This window comes from Vipera ursinii (assembly GCF_947247035.1).
Source record: "Vipera ursinii genome assembly, chromosome: 3".
NCBI classification, from domain to species: Eukaryota; Metazoa; Chordata; class Lepidosauria; order Squamata; family Viperidae; genus Vipera; species Vipera ursinii.
In genome coordinates this window covers 175,054,048-175,077,154 of record NC_139516.1, presented here as the reverse complement: position 1 = coordinate 175,077,154, position 23,107 = coordinate 175,054,048, and the positions used below count along the sequence as shown (strand labels likewise).

Genomic DNA, 23,107 nt, shown 5'->3' with positions numbered 1-23,107 from the left:
GGAGTTTCCCACTCCCCACCATCTACTGGTTGCAAAATGCCCTGTTCCACAAGCTTGTCTAGTTCCATATCTATTTTGTGCTTGAGGGCAAAGGAGACGCTACGAGGCTTAATCCTGATGGGAACCACATTTGGGTCTAGTTTGAATGCTATTGGCGGGCCCGTGTAAGTTCCTAAGGCTGAATCAAATATGTCTGCGAAGTCCTCGCAATCTGATGCTAGACTCGTGACTTGTGTCTGGTTGATTCTGGTTACTTGGATGCCTAGTGCATCAAACCAATTGAGCCCAATTAGGCTCGTTCTCTGGCCCCCTACTACAACAACATCCAGGTGCCCTGAAAACCCCTTAAATTTAATGGCCAAAGTGGCTTCACCCTTGACTACGACTTTTGCGTTCTGAAAATCTGTTAAAAGTATGCACATGAAATTAAATGTGTCCAGAGAAATAATGGAAACGGCGGAGCCTGTGTCCAGCTCCATCTTATAGGGGACCCCTTACAGCTCCACCTGAAGTCTATATTTGGGTTTAAGGGGGTGTCGGGCCCCGGTACGGCAGACACTTCTACGGCTTGAGCAAAACCCCATGCTGAACGGCCCCGGGGCCCCGGTACCTCTCCTGGTTGGACCTTCCGACTGGTGATTCGATGGCCGGTCCTTTTGGCGACCTCTGCAAACTGATGCAATGTGGCCGGTTTTTCTGCAAGCCTAGCATGTGGATGTCCGGAACCTGCAGTCCAAGTGTTGGTGGCGGCTGCCAGAACCTGGACATCTAGGCAAGAGATCTGCCTTGTAAGTAGTCTCTTGCTGCTTGCTGCTGCCGAGCTGTTGGTCGGGTTATCTGTGCAACTTGTCAACTTTGGCGTCTTCTTCGGAGTCCTCGGTGAGTTCTGTGTCCTTGTGGTGGATGGCTTCTTTGCATTGCATCGTTCTGGCAGGCCGGATCGTTTGGACGGCTCTACCGGCATCTTCGTCCACCATGACTTCATTCTGGGCATCTGCGAACGACAGGACCTCTTTGGCAAAAAGTTTCTGCTGCAGCTCTCTGTTGTGGAGGCCCCAGACGAGCCGGTCTCAAAGTCGCTCTTCGATGTCTGTGTGCAGCCTGCCTCAAGGCCGCAATGTACTTAGATGCGATCTCTCCCGGCTACTGTATTCGTTGTTCAAAGGCGTAGTGCCATGCAATCACCGACATCTTTGGTTGGAAGTGTTCTCCGAGCTTTTTCTTCAGTTCGGCATAGGAGATGGATTCCAATGGCATGGGCGCAAACAGGCTTTTGGCCAGATCGAACGTTGCTGGGCCTCACACACAAAGCAGCGTGGCGGCCTTCAGTCCGTCCTCTGCAACCTGGTTTGCCCAAAGGTAGTTCTCGACCTGGGACAGGTACGAGGGCCATCCTTCTCATTGCTTGATGTCAAATTATCACAGCCTTCTGACCTTGGGCATTCTGCTGGTCTTCGCGGTTGGATCTCAGCGTCGTTGATTCCTGCCTCTCCGGTGCCCAGAGACTGGTCCTCTGAGCATGTGGTCGCTAGCGTGGCTTAGCTAGCCGACCGTTGGGGGGGGGAATTTGCTTTTCTTGCCAGGCATGCGCTGCCTCTCCCCTAGTGACTTTCAGCTTTGACGGAGAAGCAGGATCCCACCCTCATCGCCAGTGTTGTGTACTGGGTTGTTTGCACAGAAATGAAGATGAGGCGAGTGAGTTCAGCAAAGATCATGGTTTATTGCTTGCAGGATCTGAACTAGAGAACAGGACTGCAGATGCAGCAATTTATACCCTGGCCCCTAGGTGGCAGCCAATAGGTTTGAAGCAACCTATTGCCACCTACGGGCAACCAATAGCAGCACTGGAGGCAGGCTGTCTGAGATGCTTGGAGCCGTTAGCTAGCTCCCTGCTCCAGCAGCCTGCCAGCCGTTACCACATGGTGTTAACAAGCAAGCCCAATACATTACATCTGGAAAACTTTGAAAGGAAAAAAAAGAAAAGAAAACAAATGTGTTCCAAATCCCATACACCTACAAGGATGAACACTAGAATTTTCTTTTGCATGCTGTATTTCCTCATTATTTACAGCATTGCATAGAAATTGTGGCTCCCTCTAGTGGAAATTCTAAATGCTTATGTTCTTATAATTTTACATTTTAAAATATATCATTTGATAGGATAAATAAAAAACTCTGGATACTATCTATCATTCTTTCCTTGACCCTTATTTAGTCATAGTATTTCAGCTTACATCCAACAATTACATTCTAGAAATATGTTCTATACAATGCATATTAATCCTATAGCTTGGAAAGACAGATAAAGAAGAGAACGTAATTTCTATTTATTTGAGATAATTCATCTTCAGCTCTTTCTTTTCTTTGTAAAAGAAGCATTGAAGCTGTAATGAACTTACACTGCAACTACTTTGTGTGACAGGCCAATAGTAGGCAACAGTTTTCTATCAAAATTTATTTCCCTTTTGCTATGACTGGGGATGAAATCTAGAAAGTCAAAACAATTATCTTTTTGCAAGAAGTAGCAACTGGAATTGGACAGCACTTCAGATTCAAAAGCAAATAGGTGTCTGAGAACATGTAAGCATATGACTGCAACTTCCTCAACCAAACCCATGTTTCCTGGTATCATTCTGCTAGTAGAGAGCAGTTGTGAACCTTCCAGGGAAAGGTCCAGTTGCCTTAAGGAGCTGCAGGTGAGTACTAGATAAAAAAAATTCTAAAGTATGGCACAACTCTTGTAGCAGTCAATCAGGTAAAATTTATCTGTTACAATGGGCAAAGATAGATTCCTTTCCTATTTTTTCCTAGGATGTATTAGACTACATCTTCCAGAATTCTCAGCCAACATATGTAAATTGTAATATAACAAATTGGAGGGCAACTGCTTAGAGAAGGGTGCCTAAGGCAAAAATAGGTGGCAATATTCCAGATAACTTGGTGGGTCTGTGAAGTCATCAAATAAAGCAAAGTTATTCACATAAATCCAAGACTTGAACTATAAACTGTATTTGTTAAGTCTGTTTGATAGATGAAAACACATCTGATAGACCTTTAATATAAGCTGGTAATTTTTTTGATTACTTTGGACATTTCCTGATAAGTGATAATCAGCTCAAGGTCAAATCTAAGGTGTGCAATCTGATTTTTTCACAAACCTTTTGCTCCAAATGCAAGCATAGAAATTTTGTCCAGAAATAGTTAATTAATAGCTTGCATAGGTTATTTTAGTTCAATGAAATAAATAGGTGAGCCTGCTGAATCTAAGTAGTGGCCCTTTGAAATTGCCTGTATCAGTCTCAGACATTCATTTCATTTTTGGAATTTATTATAGTTATCTGACATGTTGGCTTTGCTTTTGACATGGGGAGCAATGATGATATTGTGCAGTAGTTTGTGGTATGTTCTGGGAGCAAGAAGAAGGTAAAGAAAATTACTTTCAAACATTCTGTCATGAATTCTGATTTTCCTTCCTTTTAATAATATTAAAGTTTTCTTTTTTAAAAAAACTATATGTTTAACACTTTTATTAACTAATTGATACAATGATTACAATGATTGATTATTCATATGTATATGCACGGGAAAGCAACATAAATGTATTATATAAATATATATGTATGTATGTATAGTGTAAATAGACATTATAATCATATATAAATAGATGATTCATATATTATCATGAATCAGCATTTTATTCAAAGGGTTAGATAAACTGCCCCAAATTATAAAGGATATCTTTAGCATGGCAAATAGATTTCATTGAATTTGATTTACAATAGGTCTAAAGTATTCTAGTTATTGGGGCTATATTAAGCTTCTGGACTGGACTCAAATCATGGAGTTCTTATCAGTTCTCTACTATCTCCTCAATAGATTTATCCCTCAGGGGAGAGCAAAGTACCAAACATCAAGGCAAAACTTTAATATATACTGTAAATTTACACTCTATGTAAATATGAATATATATTCCTTTCTTTAGACATGCAGGGGAGCCACCTTTGGAGAATGGAATGCTGCCATATCTTGGCTGTGCTTTACAGTTTGGAGTCAATCCTCTCAAATTCCTCAGGGAACGACAAAAGAAGCATGGTTCCACTTTCACATGCCAATTGGCTGGAAAATATGTCCACTTCCTCACAGATCCATTCTCCTATCATGCTGTGATGCAACAAGGAAGAAACCTGGATTGGAAAAAATTCCATTTTACAACTTCAGCAAAGGTACTATTTCAAAAGAATAACTATAGTAATTAAGTTCTTTTTCTGTTAAACGTGCGCAGGGCGAAGGGCTCAGTTTTAAAACCATGCCACCAAATATTGATTGGTGTGGGTTTTGGGGTTGTTAACACAATGTAAGGATGCTGTCCCAATATTCTTCAGATCCAAGCTTTTAAGTCCAATGGGATGAAACCAAATTTCACATTAATTTGTAATTATTGTTTTTTCTTATTTATAGTTCAGTAGTTCAAACTGCTTCTACTGCTTTTACAACCTCGAAGAATGTTCCTTAATGTATATAGATATTGATTTTCTTTATGGATTTTGATAAATCAATGCCAGCATATTTAAAGCAAAGAAAGCAAGAATATAAATGTAGGATTTTAATTATCAGTTTAGTAATTGGCCTGACTGATTCAGGGTGTAATTTTGTGCTCTCTTGCCTAATACATCTTTGCTTGCAGGCTGGCATCAGATGATTTACCGCATATCTTTCAAATAAAGTCACAGTTCAGTGTCAAATTTTATCTCCCCACCTTTGTAATTTAGATTACTGTTGGAAAACAGAAGTGTAAACACTGCTTTGTTCAGAATACATAAAGTAACAGCAAATTATTTTCAAGCATAACTATTCTGCCATATAGACAACCATTAATATGATGGATTTTTAATCTGGAAGATAAGTTTTAGATTAGTTTCAGATTTAGTATTTGCTATCATTTTCTCATCCAGCATAGAAAGCCAATGATGGATGTAAACCCATTTCCTATTGTAGATGAATCTCCTGAGTTTAAATGGTTACTAAATGGAGATTCTAAATGGCTGTACTCTATCACTTAGAATCCATCAGTAGGCAGTATGTTTAGGTATACCTCATCCCTAAGTTTTTCTTTCTCTTTTATAAATTGTATAAAAAAATAAAGTGCTTTCAATTTCAGATGCACAGGACACACAACACTCTAAGTAGTGCCATTCAGTTCTACCTTTAAGATGATTTGTGGTGAGTTAAATGCCATCAAAATAGGGTGAAAAGAGAGGAGAAGAGATTAGATAATTAATTAGTGGCAATTAATATTCTCAATATTTTGTGACAGGCCTTTGGACACGCAAGCATTGATCCAAGTGATGGATTCACTACTGAGAATATGCACCATACCTTCACAAGAACATTGCAGGGTAATGCCTTAACATTTCTCAGTGAAACTATGATGGAGAACTTGCATTATGTCATGGTGGAGTCAACTGCAGGAAAAATGAACTCTGGTGACTGGGTCACGGATAAGCTTTATGAATTCTGCTGTCGTGTGATATTTGAATCTGGGTTTTTAACACTTTTTGGTACAGAATTTAATACACATCACGACAGGGTCCTTGCTTCTAGTCAACAAGCCCAGAGAGCACGTATTCTCAGTGCCCTAGAGAACTTCAAGGAATTTGACCAAATCTTTCCAGCTCTTGTAGCAGGTCTTCCTATTCATCTATTTAAAAATGCTTACAGTGCACGAGAGAAGCTAGCTGAGACTCTGCTCCACGAGAACCTTAAAAAAAGAGAAAACATTTCTGAACTCATTTCTCTCCGAATGTACTTGAATGATACATTGTCCACTTTTGATGATATGGATAAAGCAAAGACACATGTTGCAACACTGTGGGCATCACAAGCTAACACAATACCTGCTACATTTTGGAGTTCATTCTATCTTATTAGGTGAGTTCATACAAATGGTGGTCTACAAGTACACTATTTCTATTATAGTCAGTTTATTTACTGTTGACTAAGTGGTGATATTAGTATTAGTTGATATGCTGGATGAATGTTGTTAAATATATTAATGATATTTGTTAAAAAAAATTCTTCTGCCTGTCTGGATTTCAGACCCTATTCATAAAGCATGTTATTAGAGCTCTATAAAGAAGGATTGGCAGGGGACAAGTAAAAAAGAAAGATCAGCCTAGAATCATTATGTAGCCACAGAGAAACTCCAGCCTTCCTTGATTTCTGTTGACCTATTAACCAGATGCTGACTGTTCATAGAGATGATTCCTGTACGTAAGCTTTTAGCAATAAATCAATTAAATTGACCTCTCACATGTGGACCTGTTTTTTTTGCAACTGACACCATAGACATGATAGATATGGTTTGTTAATAAATGAGCAGTGCAAATGTCCTCAAAACTGGGAAGAATTTAACAACCAGCTCTTTTGCAAATGTACTGCTGTAGGGTATTATTTTATAAAACAAAATATGTTTCATTTTTGCTACAAAGCTTAGCCTTTTCCAAACCAATATTACCTAATGACTTTAAATCAGAACTCTTACAAAGCTTATGCTGGACAGGAATTCAGGATTTGTTATCCTAGGATTTGAGGACATCAGGCTGGGAAAGGCTGAACCAGAGAAACTTAATTTGCCAATTCCATGATGGCCAGAAATCTTTTCAAGAACCTCTCTGAAGATAAGGAGTCTCATGAAACCGATATTACAAAAGGAAGAGTATTAAAATGAACTCTAAAAAAGGCCATTTATATTTGCTCAGAGTTAGATTGGGTAAATACACTATAACGCAGGGGTGTCAAACTGCCAGCCCATAGGCCGGATGCATCATGCCGAAACCGCACCCACCCCATTGCCAGCAATGGAAAAAAGTTGCGATACATCATGACACGTCACGTGATGTTGTGAGTTTGACACCCCTGTTATAACGGATGCTTGCAGCATCCTAACGTTTGGTGATAAAATTTAGGAACACTGGTGAGGTTATTCTGATGATACATGTTCCCAATTTATCCATTCATCCTTAATCTGACCTCCATAAGGGTTAATTGGAGTATGGATTCAGGAAAAAGGATGAAACTACATAATACCTCCATAGAAGTTTGATGCCAACAAGATTGGTAGTTTTACACCATCAGCAGAAATACTAGCTCTACAGGATCAAACATGATTCTGAACCACAAAGTTGGAATCATGGTCCAAATTTGGGCCCTAGTGCTTGGAACATTAGCTTTAGGCTTCACAATTGCATTAGGGACACATTTTGGCGAACTGAACTGATTCCCAATAAACATGATTGAAGGGTTTAATATGCTCGAAGGGTTGTAAAAGGACTGAACTACATACTATGCAATAATTGTGTGACTCGTTTAGGTATAATTGCTGCAGAAATATAAATTTAGTTCTGTTAAAGTTACAACATGCCAACTTCCAGGTTATGATGCTTGAGTCTCCAGTACTTTGGGTGAGATAACTTCTCAATTGTGTCCTTTTTGGAATATATGAGGTTAAAAACAAACTTTCAGAATACATTTTGATAGTGGGATTCTAAGACTGAGAAGTAAAATGGAAAGCAATAAAGCTGATCATAGAGAGAATGTAGATAGAATACTTCCACAGGTAAACTGAACCATGCAACCACATTTTCATAGCTGAGTCAAGAGAGAAATGTTGCCAATGGCCATACTTTCTGTTTTGGTTGTTTAAGATTTTATTATCCTGGCCAAGGCCTGCCTGTAACTCAACACAACCTGGAGCTATTTCTAAGGATAGCGCACAATGACTGTAATAATGCATTTTATTGATGTTCATTGTATGGCTTAGACTAATGTCTAGAGTCGCCTTGGCAAGATGGACAACACAGATAATTAATAATAAACAAATAAAATAATGTGAATATTTGTATTGTGATGTCACTATGTCTTTCTCTTTCAGGAATCCCAGTGCAATGAAAGCAGCTACAAAAGAGGCAGAACGAGTGCTAAAAGATGCTGGCGAAAAGATCTGTACAAGCAGGGAACCCATTTGCTTGAATCAAAAACAGCTGGATGACATGCCTATATTAGGTACGCTTGGTTAACTTTTACTGAAATATATGAACTCCCATCTGCTAGAATTTAGAAACCACTAATCATCAGAACAAATCAGCTGGGTAATAGTCTTAGTCTTGCTCTAATGATGAAATATAGTACGCTTGGCGGGAACAACAGTTCATGCATTGGTTTTGCTCTTTCATTTTTACTGGATCAGGTTTGACTGTAATATCAGTATAGTAGCACAGCTGTTTATCTTACATTTATGTGAAATTTCATTTTCACTCTCTCTACATAGACAGCATTATAAAAGAAGCACTAAGACTCTCCAGTGCATCCATGACAGTCCGAGTTGCAAAGAAAGATTTCATTTTGCAATTAGGCAGTGATTCCTACAATATCCGCAAAGATGACATCATAGCTGTTTATCCCCAGCTGTTGCATCTTGATCCTGAAATCTACCCTGATCCACTGGTGAGTTTTCCAACAATCAATTTGCCAGACTACTAACAGGAAGAAATAATTCTATATTATAAAACAATTTGGGTTTTGCTCAGTGAATTCTCCCACAGGTAAGAACTTAATACCATAGGAAGAATAATATCAGTATTTGTCCAGGCTCCACCTTTGCCTTAGTATTAGCTACAATAAGGTGCATTAATACTTTTCATTTGTGATTATATAATCAGTTTAAATATCATCCCAATAATGATTTCAGTTTTAGTTTCCTAAGACATTATGTTTTACCAACGTTGATAAACTACTGGGAAAGAAATGGACTGAAATAACCATTCTACCCTAAGATTATTAAACAAACCATGTTCATAGGTAGAAAGTGTTAATGTACAGCATACTACTTTGGATATAGTAAGACAGATGCCATAAATACCATAATTAGCTGCCAAATAATCTGTTTTGGTGATAATTTTACTAAAGTGTACAATACAAAGATGAATACAAATACAAAGTAAGAAAAATATAAACAGTAAGGAAAAAGTGCAAAGATATAGATTAGAAGAAAGAAAGAAATCTTCATACTATTTTAAATATCTCACAGGAAATATTATTTCAAGTCCATCTAGCCCTTACGTTTCCCAAGTCCCCTTTTTGCTATTTTCAAAAGTTATTTTTTAATCCTTAAATTTAAATAAAACTTCATTAATCTAGGATACAAGGAAACTCCCAGCATAAATCTAGCATTCAGAAGATTATTAATAACCAAACAGGTAACCTCCTAGAGTAGTTAAGAAAGGTAATAGGTAAATCCAGGGTGCTTTTGAAGACCTAAACCATGGCTTAGGTTAGATGATTTTCCATAGATTCCCGGAACTCTCAAACCTGCTGGAGATTACTATGTTGCTATCTCTTTGTGGGGAGCTTGTTTATAAAGCAAACCTGTGGGTAATTTGAGCTGTCTCCTTGATCTGGAAAGGAGTTCCAAGGAGCCAATGCATTCACAGGCGTCTCTCCCCCCCCCCACAATATCTGGCAGTTTCATTCATATGGATCCATCTTCAATCTGCCATTATTCCCCAGAAGTCCATAATTTTTGTGAAAGTTAAAATTAAATGATAATGCATGTGTATACATATATGGTTGAAACTTAACATTAAGAAAACCAAGATCATGGCATCTGGCCCTCTCAAATCCTGGCAAATAGATGGGGAAAAATGGAGGTAGTGACAGATTTTATTTTCCTGGGCTCAAAGATCACCACAGATGGGGACTGCAGCCAAGAAATTAAAAGACACTTGCTCCTGGGGAGGAAAGCCATGGCAAATCTAGACAGCACACTAAAAAGCAGAGACATCACCCTGCCAACAAAAGTGCGTATAGTCAAGGCTATGGTCTTCCCAGTTGTAATGTATGGCTGTGAAAGTTGGACCATAAGAAAGGTTGAACACCAAAGAATTGAGGCCTTTGAACTAGAGGAGATCAACCCTGACTGCTCTTTAGAAGGCCAGATCCTGAAGTTGAAGCTCAAATACTTTGGCCACCTAATGAGAAGGAAGGACTCACTGGAGAAGAGCCTAATGCTGGGAAAGGTTGAGGGCAAGAGAAGAAAGGGACAACAGAGAATGAGGTGGCTGGATGGAGTCACTGAAGCACTAGGCGTGAGCTTAAATGGACTCCAGAAAATGGTAGAGGACAGGAAGGCCTGGAGGAACGTTGTCCATGGGGTCGCGATGGGTCAGACACAACTTCGCAACTAACAATACATATATGGAGAGAGAGAGAGACAGAGAGAGTGTGTGTTTGGTGTAGTGGTAAAAGTGCTGGTCTAGAAACCAGGAGATTGTTAATTCTTGTCCCATCTTAGACAAGAAAGCAAGCTGGGTCAGTCACACCCCTTCAGCCTAAACCATCTCATACAGTTAATTGTTGGGAAAATAAAAGGAAGGAGTATTAATGTGGGTTTTCCACCTTGAGCTATTGATAAAAATCATAGAAAGATAAAAATGTAATAAATAAATAATATATAGATTGAAAGAGAGTGATTGTTGCTTTTGGATCCATACTTACTAATGATAAGGAGGAAAAAACTTACTCCCTCAAGAATTTCTGTAATAAGTAGAAAGCAAAGTAAAAAATATCTATATCTATAGACAGTGATAACATTAGAAGTGACAAACTAAATGCAAAATATCAAGGCTATGACTACTCATTGGGTTAAAAGAAAGGAAGCAGGGTTTATTGCTTATTTCATCACCCAAGGTTTTCCCACTTCAAAGTGCTGTTTTAAAGTATATTCAATCAAGTGTTCATTTGATCTGAAACGTTTATATATTTCCAACATTTTATCTAATATTTTATCTGAAAGTTGTTTAATATTCTGAAATATATTATCATATTTAATTTATCTGGCTAGTAACATATTCAGCAATTGATTTCCAAATCATCAGAAAAAAGAATACATATTCAGTTTTCATTTGCAACTCTTAAATTATCTTAAGGTTGCTGAGTTAACAAATAACACTATTTTGAATTTTGTTACAGACATTCAAATTTGATCGTTATCTTGGAGAAAATGGAGAAGAAAAAACTTTTTATCGTAATGGTCACAAATTAAAATATTATTATATGCCATTTGGAACAGGATTGGCAAAATGTCCTGGAAGATTATTTGCTATTAATGAAATCAAACAATTTCTGAGTTTCTTGCTTTTCTATTTTGAAGTGGAACTAATTGACAAGAATGTAAAGTGCCCTTCTTTGGATCAATCGCGAGCTGGACTTGGTGTTTTGCAACCTTCGAATGATATAGATTTCAAGTACAGATTAAAACTTTCATGAATGTGAAGAGCATTATTATATCTTAGTAGCAGTCCTCCAAAGAATTGTAAAGATGCTGCAATATACTAGAAAAAAATGAGACAGCTTGGAGAAACTGCTATCATTATTTTATATGATAGTATAGGAAATATTTTCCAGTGTAAATTAGATTTCTGGACTGATTCTTGTGAGTTCTGGAGACAGTTCTTTCCACTAAATGTGCTTGTATTGGTTTTGAGAGCAGATCAGAGTAAAGGGAATAATTGAAAGGATATAAATTGACCATCTATAACCCCAAAGCCTTTGAGACAAGATTACGTCAGCACATTTTGAAAAACAATACATAACCTTGCGCCATACTGCCTTTTACGTACTTGTAAATAAAGCTTGCAAACATAAGACCATGGGTTAGACTTTAGGTCACTGATAAAATGTGTACAAAACTCATCCTAATACCAAATGAGTATGAATATTTTTTCAGGCAGGGGTGGTCCAGCTTTTCTTACGGTTTTTGTAGACCCTGGTCTTAACATCATCCCAAATTAAGGTCTGGTTTTTGTGGGTTTTTGTTTATTTGTATAAAGCTACAAATATACTGTTGTATTTTTCTTCAATAAAATATTTTATTCATTCTGGAAAGCTTTAAGAGTGTTTTCTTATTCTTCAGCTCAGACAATTTTCAGTGGTGATGACATCTCCTATTACAGAACCAATCAAAAATCTGCTCAGTATGTATCATCTAAAAAATATTGAGAGGAAAACGTCAGGGGAAAATAAGGATTCTGGGTCATGAGCAAATAGAAGGCCACTGTCAGTTTACTTAATGATAGACCAAAGTAACCTCACACTATTTTATTCTTTCTCTGGCATAGTCAGCAAAACTACACAAGCTTCCTAATATATCAAATGGGATACAGGCTGTGCTATTTATTTAACCTATAATAACCTTCAAAACAAGCAGGCAAAGACTTTTTAACATGAGTAGTGAAAAGAAATAATAAGAATTCATCCTTCAGGCCGGCAAATGAATTCATGTCACTTTTTTAAAAAAAAATACTACAGTACCTAGCGAAGTTCCTTTTCTTAGTCTAACAACTGTTAAATCAATGCAAGGAGAAATCCCATCCACATGTGTTACCCATCTTAGAGTCAGGGTGAGGGAACATAGTTTTGAAAATAGTGTCTACCTTCAACTGAGTATTTTCTATAAGCAAATGCACAGAAGTTAAGCAAAGAACTTTTAACCTGGAAAAAGGATGACTGGAAAAAGATAGAAGTGTACTGAATAAAATTACGCATGGCATGGAGAAAGTAACTAGGGAATCCTTTTTTTCTGCCTCTCAAAATACTAGGACCTGAGACCATCCTATAAAGTAGAGTGGAAGGACATATAAAATGATCACAGGAACTATTTATTTGTATGGATGTACGTATGTATGTAGGGACATGGTGGCTCAGTAGGTTAGGACGCGGAGCTTGTCGATCAGAAGGTCGGCAGTTTGGCGGGTCGAATCCCGAGTGCCGCATAACAGAGTGAGCGCCTGTTACTCGTCCCAGCTTCTGCCAACCTAGAAGTTCGAAAGCATGTAAAAATGCAAGTAGAAAAATAGGGACCACTATGGTGGGAAGGTAACAGCGTTCTGTGCGCCTTTGGCATCTAGTCATGCCGGCCACATGACCACGGAGACGTCCTCGGACAAATGCTGGCTCTTCGGCTTTGAAACGGAGATGAGCACCGGCCCCTAGAGTTGGAAACGACTAGCACGCATGTGTGGGGGAACCTTTACCTTTACCTTTTATGTATGTATGTATGTATGTATGTATGTATGTATGTATGTATGTATGTGTTGGGTGGAGAACCCGGTCTACCAAATATAAAGCAGTCTGTTCTGCATTTCGCTCCAGTCTAGGAGCATCTTTTGCAGGCAGATGTCACTACTGTGAACACTGTATGTATATGTATGTGTGTGTGTGTGTATGTATGTATGTATGCATATTGTGTGTGTGTGTATAAGCTTGTAAGCCGCCCTGAGTCTTCGGAGAAGGGCGGGATATAAATGGAATTAAAAATAAAATTATATATATATATATATATATATATATATATATATATATATATATATATATATTCCAGTGACCCCTGCTCTATGGAACATCCTCCCTTCAGAGAGCACAATGGCCTGAACCCTATTAGCCTTTTATAAGGCCTTAAAAACTTGACTATGTTCCCGAACCTGGGGCATTAAATGTGCCAAGGGCCCGTTTCCTGCTTATATTGCTAACAGGCCAAATATTTTTCTCTTGTGTACCTTGAATTGGACAAAAAGGCCTTATTATTTAAAAACAAACAAACAAACAAAAAGAGATTTGGAACAAGGAGCTCATTGGCTTGTAAACAGCTCCCTGAAATTATAATAATAGTGATTGGTTTGCCTGGAGAAAGTATGAAATGAAATTTTTGTATGTGAAATTGTTTGTGCCGGCAGTTGGAATGGACATGAATGAGTTAATTTGCTGATGTGTAAAATGTGTGTGTGTTAGCCCTAAAAAACACCTACCACCCCCACGACCATCCCAGGCTGTGAAAGCAACAGTAAATTGCTGATTTTATTGTTGTAAGTGTTTGCATGAGAAGAGTTTTATGGGGGATCTGTGAGTGAATTTATGGAAAATGCATGTGAAGGAAAATTCATTTTACCTTTTCTTTTTCCCCTCCAGTCTCTTTCTCCCCCCCCCTCCCCGCTGTGTTACTTTAAGAATGAAAGATCTTCATTGTTTTGTTTAGATTTGTAAGTTTTAACCTACTTCACAGAAGTTTGTTTCCATCTGATTGGAATCTGATTTTCAATTTTCAGAATAACCTATTTCTTTAGTGTGCTTTAACTGACTATGTGGGCTATATTGCATATCATTTGCCTAAAGATCCTAGGCTTGTGTGTTTAATGACTTCTTCTTTTCCTATCCGCCCATTGCTTTCGTCTTCTCCGCTTTTGCAAGCTCCAACTGTTTTTTCAGACAGAGGACGAATGAGAGGAGTGATTGCTTACAAGGATTCTAATAATGATACATGGAAAGTGTCCTATATTGCAATACAGTCGTCTTCCCAACGCTCAGAATTGTCTGCTGCTATTTTAGCTTTTTATACTTTTTCTCAACAGCCTTTTAATTTAATCTCTGATTCTCATTATGTGTGTCAACTTACTTTTAATCTTCCGGGTGCTTACATCCAGTGCTTTTTTTGTAAAAGAAAAAGGTGCTGGAACTCACACATGTCAAACAACTCGCCTTGTCTACCCTATAAGGTTCCATCCAAAAAAGGTTCCGGAACTCCGTTCTGAGTGTTCTATGAGAAAAAAAGCCCTGCTTACATCACACCCAGGATTGACTCCAATCTCATGGCTTTGTTTTTAACTTTACAGCACTTACTACAAGACAGAAAGCATTTATATTTTGTTTCTCATATATGCAGTCACTCGTCTCTTCCTGGACCTCTTTCTGAAGGCAACAGTTGTGCCGATACTGCTGTTCATGTTTTACCCAGTTTGTTTTCAGATCCTTTTTTCAGTCACTCTTTTTTCATCAAAATTCCAGGGGGCTGGCACAAGCTTGCCATATTCCACTTGACCAAGCCAAGCAAATTGTTTCATCCTGTCCCCAATGTTCTGTGGCATCCCCTCGGGGGACACGGGAGTTAATCCCCATGGTTTTGCCTCTAATCAACTATGGCAAATGGATGTCACTCATGTTCCATCCTTGGCTCCCTGGAAGTATATTCACTTATCTATTGATACCTATTCAGAGGCACTTTGGGCCACACTTCAACGAGGGGAAACGGCTAATCATGTTATTTCTCATCTTTTTTCAGCCATTACTGCCTTGGGCAAACCTTCCTCTTTAAAAACTGATAACGGCCTGGCCTATTCTTCATCAGCCTCTTTGCAATTTTGTACAACCTGGAATATTGTTCTTACTCATGGGTTACCCTACAATTCCACAGGTCAAGCCATCATGGAACGTGCTAATCAGTCCTTTAAGGACTGTTTTCACAATCAAATAAAAAAGGAGGGATCTAGGGTACCCAATTTGTCGTTGATAAGGCAACAGGTTAAAAAGTTTTATTTACCTTAAATCAGTTGAATGTCTCTATTCAAAATTCCACCACTTATCAGAGACACTTTCAACAGAAAACAAGTTTGCCTCCCCCTCTAGTATATTATCGGGCATTGCCAGACAAAACATGGTTAGGGCCAGTCCCTCTAATTACTTGGGGAGGAGGATATGCTGCTCTGCTTGCTCCTACAGGACCTTTGTGGATTCTAGCACGTTGCGTCCGCCCAGCTAAGGATGTCGTGGAACCAGTCCCAGAATCTGGTTCCTGAAATGGCAAAAATGACTTTACAGATGGCACAGTGGCCAATACGATCTTGCCAGACCAGCCGTCCAGTAACGTGGGGAGATATGAAAAGCCTGACCACCAAAGCACAGGCAGTACTGCAACAGCAGCATATAACAATAACAATAACAACAACAACAACTATTATTATTATTATTATTATTATTATTATTATTATTATTATTATTATTATTATTATTATTATTTTATTTGTATACCGCCCTTCTCCCGAAGGACTCAGGGTGGTGAACAGGGCAAACATATAAAAATACAAGACTACAAATATTAAAAAAAGATTAAACAAAGTGCCCAAAACTAACAACAATAAGTTAAAATGCACTAAAACAATATTAAAATCCAAACCCATCACCCATCAGGCCAGGCCGGCTTGTACGAACAAGTAGGTCTTCAGATCGCGTCGGAAGGAGCGAAGGTTGGGCGCCATCCGGAGCTCAACCGGCAAATGGTCCCACAAATCCGGCGCGCCCACAGAGAAGGACCTCCCCCTGGGGGCCACCAGACGACATTCTCTGATCGGTGGCACCCTGAGGCCCTCTCTGTGGGAGCGCACAGGGCGGAGGGAAGTTGATCCCGGCAGCAGGTGATCCCTAAGGTACGCCGGACCCATGCCATGTAGGGCTTTAAAGACCATTACCAGCACCTTGAATCTCACACGGAAGACAACTGGGAGCCAATGCAGCTCACAGAGCAGAGGTGTAACATGGGAGTATCGGGAAACTCCCAACACAACTCTCGCGGCTGCATTCTGTACCAGTTGGAGCCTCCGAGTGGTCCTCAAGGGCAGCCCCATGTAGAGAGCGTTGCAGTAGTCTAAACGAGAGGTCACGAGCGCATGAGTGACCGTACGCAGGGCATCCCGGTCTAATTTAATTTTTAATTTAATAACATTTATATACCGCCCTTCTCCCTGAGGACTCAGGGCGGTTCACAGGGCAGAATAAAATACCAAATACAAACATTAAAAAAGATTAAACAGTTGCCCTAGTTAAAACAATAAAAGTACAATTCTAAAAACCCCAAGATAAAATTAAGAGACCAAAGATAAAACAACCCCACCGATCCCCATCAGGCTAGGCCAGCTTGTACAAACAGGAACGTCTTGAGATCGCGACGAAAGGAGCGAAGATCGGGCGCCATCCGGAGCTCAACCGGTAGCTGATTCCACAGCTCCGGAGCGCCCACAGAGAAGGATCTCCCCCTGGGGGCCACCAATCGACATTCTCTGACCGGTGGCACCCTGAGGAGGCCCTCTCTGTGGGAACGCACAGGGCGCAGGGAGCTTAATGCCGGCAGCAGATGTTCCCTAAGGTACTCCGGCCCCATGCCATGGAGGGCTTTAAACACCGTTACCAGTACCTTGAATCTCACCCGGAAGACAACTGGCAACCAATTCAGCTCACGGAGCAGAGGTGTAACGTGGGAGTATCGGGAGACTCCCAACACAACTCTCGAGGCTGCATTCTGTACCAGTTGGAGCCTCCGGGTGGTCCTCAAGGGCAGCCCCATGTAGAGAGCGTTGCAGTAGTCCAGACGAGAGGACACGAGCACATGAGTGACCGTGCACAAATCATCCCGGCTAAGATAGGGCCGCAACTGGCGCACCAGGCGAACCTGGGCGAAGGCCCCCCTAGTCACAGCTCCTATATGGTCTTCCAAAGTGAGCTGTGAATCTAGGAGGACTCCCAAGTTGCGAGCCCTATCTACGGGGGGTAATAGTTCACCCCCCATAGCCAAAGGTGGAATGTCCGAATAGACCCGGGATGAAGGTATGCAAAGCCACTCAGTCTTGTCGGGGTTGAGTTGAAGTCTGTTCCTCCCCATCCAGACCCGAACCGCCTCCAGGCAACGGGACATCACGTTGAGGGCATCACTGGGGTGGTTTGGGGTCGAAAAGAAAAGTTGGGTATCATCAGCATACTGATGATACCCAACTCCGAAGCCACGAATGATCTCACCCAGCGGTTTCATATAGATGTTGAACAGGAGAGGCGAGAGGACCGACCCCTGAGGAACTCCACAAATGAGAGACCTCGCGGTCGACCTCTGCCCCCCTGCCAACACCGACTGCGAACGTCCCCGGAGATAGGAGGAGAACCACTGTAAAACTGTGCCTCCCACTCCCAATCCCCTGAGACGCCGCAGCAAGATACCATGGTCGATGGTATCGAAAGCCGCCGAGAGGTCTAATAGGACTAGAACAGAGGAATGCCCCCTGTCCCGAGCCCTCCAGAGATCATTCACCAGCGCGACCAATGCCGTCTCCGTGCTGTGCCCGGGCCTGAAACCCGATTGGAACGGGTCTAGATAATCCGCTTCATCCAGGACCAGAGGGAGCTGATGTGCCACCACACTCTCAACAACCTTCGCAAGAAAGCGAAGGTTGGAGACAGGACGAAAGTTGTTCAATACAGCTGGGTCCAAGGCCGGCTTCTTGAGGAGAGGCCTCACCACCGCCTCCTTCAAGACGGCGGGGAAGATACCCTCACTCAAAGAAGCAGATATAACTGCCTGAAACCAGCTGCGTGTCCTCTCCCGGGCTGCATAGACCAGCCAGGAAGGGCACGGGTCCAATAAACATGTGGTGGTGCTCAGCCTCCCCATGATCCTGTCCACTTCCTCCGGAGTCACAGAATCAAACTCCTCCCAGGTGATATCGACAAGACCGCCCGTGTCCTGATCGTCAGACTCTGCCCAGTCAGAGTCCAGACCGGTCCGAATCCGAGCGATTTTGTCCGACAGATGTTGGTTAAACTCCTCGGCACGGCCCTGCAAGGGATCCTCCCTCACCTCCTGATTTAGGAGGGAGCGCGTCACCCTAAACAAGGTGGCCGGGCGATTATCTGCGGACGCGATAAGGGTGGCGAAGTGGTTAGACCTCGCCTCCCTTATCGCAGCGAGATAAGACCTAATATAGGCTCTTAGTCGCAATCGGTCGGATTCGGATCGGCTGGACCTCCAACCGCTCTCTAGGCCCCGTCTCCGACGCTTCATCTCCCGGAGCTCCGCAGAGAACCATGGAGCTCGACGGGATCTGCACCGGGTCAGGGGCCGCAGGGGTACAACTCGGTCAAGAGCCTCAGTGGCCGTCCTTTCCCAGGCTTCCACTAAGGCATCTGCCGAGCTGTGAGCAAGGGAGGCAGGTGGGGACCCCAGCGCCGCCTGGAACCTCTGGGGATCCATTAAGCGTCTGGGGCGGTACCATTTAATTGGCTCCAAACACCCACGGCGGGGGGTGGCAAAACAGAAGACCAGCCGCAGGAGATGATGATCGGTCCATGACAGGGGCATAATAATTGGAGAGCCCCCACCAAGATCATCTAACCACCGTCCAGACAAGAAAACTAGGTCAAGGGTGTGGCCCCCTTCATGAGTCGGTCCCAAAATTACTTGTGTCAGGTCCATGGCCGTCATGGAAGCCATGAACTCCCGAGCCAACTCAGATGATCCTCCCAGCGATGGTAGGTTGAAGTCCCCCAAAACTATGAGTTTCGGGAACTCAACCACCAGCCCAGAGAGGACATCGAGCAGCTCAGGCAGGGCTGCTGCTGCGTGACTAGGCGAAAGGTACACCAGCAGCAAGCCCAGCTGCGCACCAGGGCTGCATCTCAAAAAGAGAGACTCACACCCGACTATCTGGGGAACGGTGGCCTCCCGTGGACACAAGGTCTCCCTCATAACAACAGCCACTCCCCCACCCCTACCCTGAGCCCGAGGCCGGTGTAGCACCTGGAAACCTGGTGGGCAAAGATCAACCAGAGGAATGCCGCCCTCTGGGCCCAACCAAGTTTCCGTGATGCAAGCCAGGTCCGCCTGCTCGCCCTCGACCAAGTCACGGACGAGAGGAGCCTTGTTAGCGACCGACCTGGCATTCAAGTACACCAGCCGGAGCTCAGGAGGCTGCACATCCTCACTCCCGGGACCTCGGGGCGGCACCAGAGGGTCGGAGTGCCTCACCGCTTGTAAGCAGCGGAGAGGCCTTCCCTGAGACCAATACGGCCCTCTGTTCCTACACCTGCTGCCATTCCCTATCGTCGTGGGAATGGGTAGTCCCACGACTGGTCCTGGAGCCCCAGAAGCAGCCGACCCCCGCTCCTCCCGCCCGCGATCCGCCTCAGCACTAGCCTGAACAGAGGTGGTTGGACTGCCCCCCTCGTCCAATCAACCAGAAAAAGAACCCTCCCTCCTCCCTAACCCCCGAAAAATTTTTAACAAAAAGCAAACCAAGGACCTCTTATTAGGTTTACGTCGGAGGCCCATAACCGTGCCCAGCCATCTCTCAGGATCCCAATAAATGGGCCCTTCCTCGAGACTGTACTCGGCTGGAAAAGCGGGCCGCCTCCAGGAAGGGGGAGCACCCCTGAGGTCGAGCAAGTCCGTAGAGGAGTACCTAAGACAAGGCATAAAAGCAGTCCAGATATAGGCAGTCCATGATCAATTAATTTAAGGAGGGACCAAACAGAGAGCAAATAGGTGTCCCGAGCCTCCACCCAGCCACTGCCACTCAGCTGGGTGCCACCCCAGGACAGGCCAGCCACCGTCCTCTCACGACAGTTGGAAAGCCTATTCCTGGGGGAATGGTCCGAAACATCCATCCTGGGTACAGCATGTCCCCTAGAGCTCTCACCTCTAGGGGCAGCAGATGTAAATTCAAGCCACCCTCTCACTGTGGCCAGTACCCAGGGAACTCTGAATCCTTTGGGGACGATATGTGAGTGGCAATAAACAACAGTCCGAAGGCAGGGATAAGATAGTATATCAAAGTCTGCACTACTAAATGGCCAAATCCTCCGCTGCTCTGCCCTTCGAGAAGATTGAACATGGCCAGTTCTGCAGTCATTGGGGTCTTCCAAATTATCTAGTTCTTTTAGGTCCACAAATCCAATGGCACCAGCTAAAGTCACAACTGGTGCCACGGAAAGCGTAGGTCTTTCAAAGGACCACTGGGCTCCACTGGGATCCACCGGAATTGACCGGCTAGCCCAGGAACCTTCGAGGCCACCAACAGCAGTGAAAATACCAGGCCATCTAGAGAGAGTGAAGCAAGCAGAGGAAGAGACAGGTTGAGTGCAGCGTCGCCGCTGAGCCGCCAAGGCCGCTGCCACCACCGGAGCGATGCTGCAGACGCCACCGCCATTACTGCCGCCGCCAGGACGCTGATGGAACCGAGAAGAATCCAGCTCTACCCGCCGCCGATTGAAAACGGGCCAAAAAGGCTCAGGCGGGAACGGGCAAACAGTCAAACAGACAGCCCAGCAAGCAGTCGATGGAAAAAAAGGCCTAGAGAGGCCCCGGAGCAACGCCGCCGCCGCCGCCGTCACCGGCGCCATCGAGACGAGCCAGGAACGCCGCCGCCGCCACAGCCGAGGGAGACCAAGCCGACCACAGAAGCGGCCCGAAACGGCCCGAAACGCCCCCGCCGAGCTCACCAGCAGCCAGGGACCATCCGAGGATGACGGCTCCGACACCGCCGAGGACGCCGCTGCCGAAAACCGCCGGCTGCCGAAAGTACCAGGTACCGCGAAAACGGCCCAGAAAACGCCCGAGGCAGCGGGAAGGCGTCGCAACCATCCAGTCCGAAAAAGCAGCAGAGCCGACAGCAAAACAGCAGTCCAGCAGCCTTCACCCTTCAGCTGCCAAATCATTGCCCTCACTATCCCCCCAACCCAGAGGGTGTAAACACCCCTGGGGGGCTCCTAGGACGCCTATTTTCTGAGACTTGCAGGGCTCACCCTAACAGATCCGCCTGCACGTCCGCCATCTTGGATCTCTATATCTAGATAGGGTCGCAACTGGCGCACCAGGCGAACCTGGGCGAAGGCCCCCCGGGAGCAAACCCCCGAGAACTTATGCACTGCCATTTTTGTGGTTAGCCATTATTTGTTTATGCTTGATTATTAATTGTTGCCCTTTAGTGTCAGCAGCTGTCATCTCACCCAAACATTCACTTAGCAAATGAAGCAAAACCTATGGGTGCAGCTAGCTAACATTACACAAAATGAAATCTTTTGTTTATCTGAATCGTATGACATGGAAAATTTGTTTTCTACATGTCTAATCCCTGTCTGTACTCCTTCTGCAGTAATTCAAAACTTCACTGGCTTGAGCAAATTTCTATTGTATAAAAACTTTAACTATGGGACTATATCTAGTTGGGGGTTGACTGCCTATGATTTACCCCCTGATGTAATTGCTTTGCACACCCCGATAGTAGCAATCCCTGAGAATATAACATGCGCTAAAATAGTTAATTGTACATCTTTAAGTAAAAAAACATCACTGTTTATTTCACCTGTTTTAAATTGTACAGCTTTTGAGGAAACTTCCTTTAATTTTGCTCATGTTTGGCTCCCGCAAGGATGGTTTTTTACATGTGGTCAAGAAACTTTTAATTACATTCCTGCTAATATTAGTGAAGCACAGTGTTGTCTCAGCCGGTTGATTCATTTTGCTTTCCAAACAGCAAATTCACTCAAATCGTTTTTGACGAGGAGTCACGCTAGATAACACCTGTGATTCTGAAACAGCTTTACTTAATAAAGCAGAATACGTAGCTTTGGCTATATCTATAGTGGGTGTGCCAGCGCTTGCTGTTTGTGCTCATTTTAACATTAACACCATTGCGTGTAATTTGGCAAAAGCAATTAATGCTACTTCTATAGCTATTTCAGCTATTAACCACGAGCTGCAAGCTTTGCGTAAAGGTATTTTACAAAATCGTGCTGCTATTGATTATTTGCTTTTGCGTCAGCATTTGGGTTGTGAGTTTTGAAGGAATGTGTTGTTTCAATCTTTCAGATGAATCATGAACCATCCAACACCAGCTCAACATTTTACACAATTTGGCCTCTGATTTAAAAATTGACCCTTTAAAATCTTGGTGGGAGAGCCTATGGACCTGGCTACCCAAAAATTTATTGGGGAATATCCTATGCTATTTAGTCATTATTTTGATTGGTGGATGCTGCTTTGCTCAGTGTCTCCCTTCCTTTTGCAACATATGTACAACCTGGCCTTGGCAAACAAAATAAAAAAGAGCTCGATGTATAGATGGAGGTCAAAGATATGAAGGGACCGTGCACAGAAAACTGCCTGCCCCAATATTCTGTTATCCACATGTCTATGAGCTCATTCCAATTGGCCTTGCCAGGCACTGCCAAGAACCAGCTAGATAAGGAAGACTGCCCTGGCTTGGGGTGTTCGGATGTTCTCTAAGATTGACTAGGGAGTACACCAATAAACAATGCTTTTGCTGTACATTATTTCCTGCTTGTTAAACTGTATAAATACAATAAACTCTGCGTAGGCAGACAGACATATTTGGGACACCCTGCGTTGACTGGTCTCTGAATCCCACACCCCGCTGCCTGCCAAAACGAGGGAGGCTGGGGTCTG

The 23,107-nt window shown here is 42.9% G+C and overlaps 1 protein-coding gene across 1 annotated transcript; it reads left to right on the top strand.

The window, feature by feature from the left end:
* Positions 1-3,343: 3,343 nt before the first annotated feature.
* CYP7A1 (cytochrome P450 family 7 subfamily A member 1) lies at positions 3,344-11,322 on the top strand (the record flags this gene model as incomplete). The annotated part of the gene is made up of 6 exons (XM_083360321.1): positions 3,344-3,423; positions 3,983-4,223; positions 5,315-5,928; positions 7,931-8,061; positions 8,327-8,502; positions 11,026-11,322. The coding sequence occupies 6 exons, from the start codon at positions 3,344-3,346 to the stop codon at positions 11,320-11,322; spliced, it is 1,539 nt and encodes a 512-aa protein (XP_083216447.1).
* Positions 11,323-23,107: the final 11,785 nt, after the last annotated feature.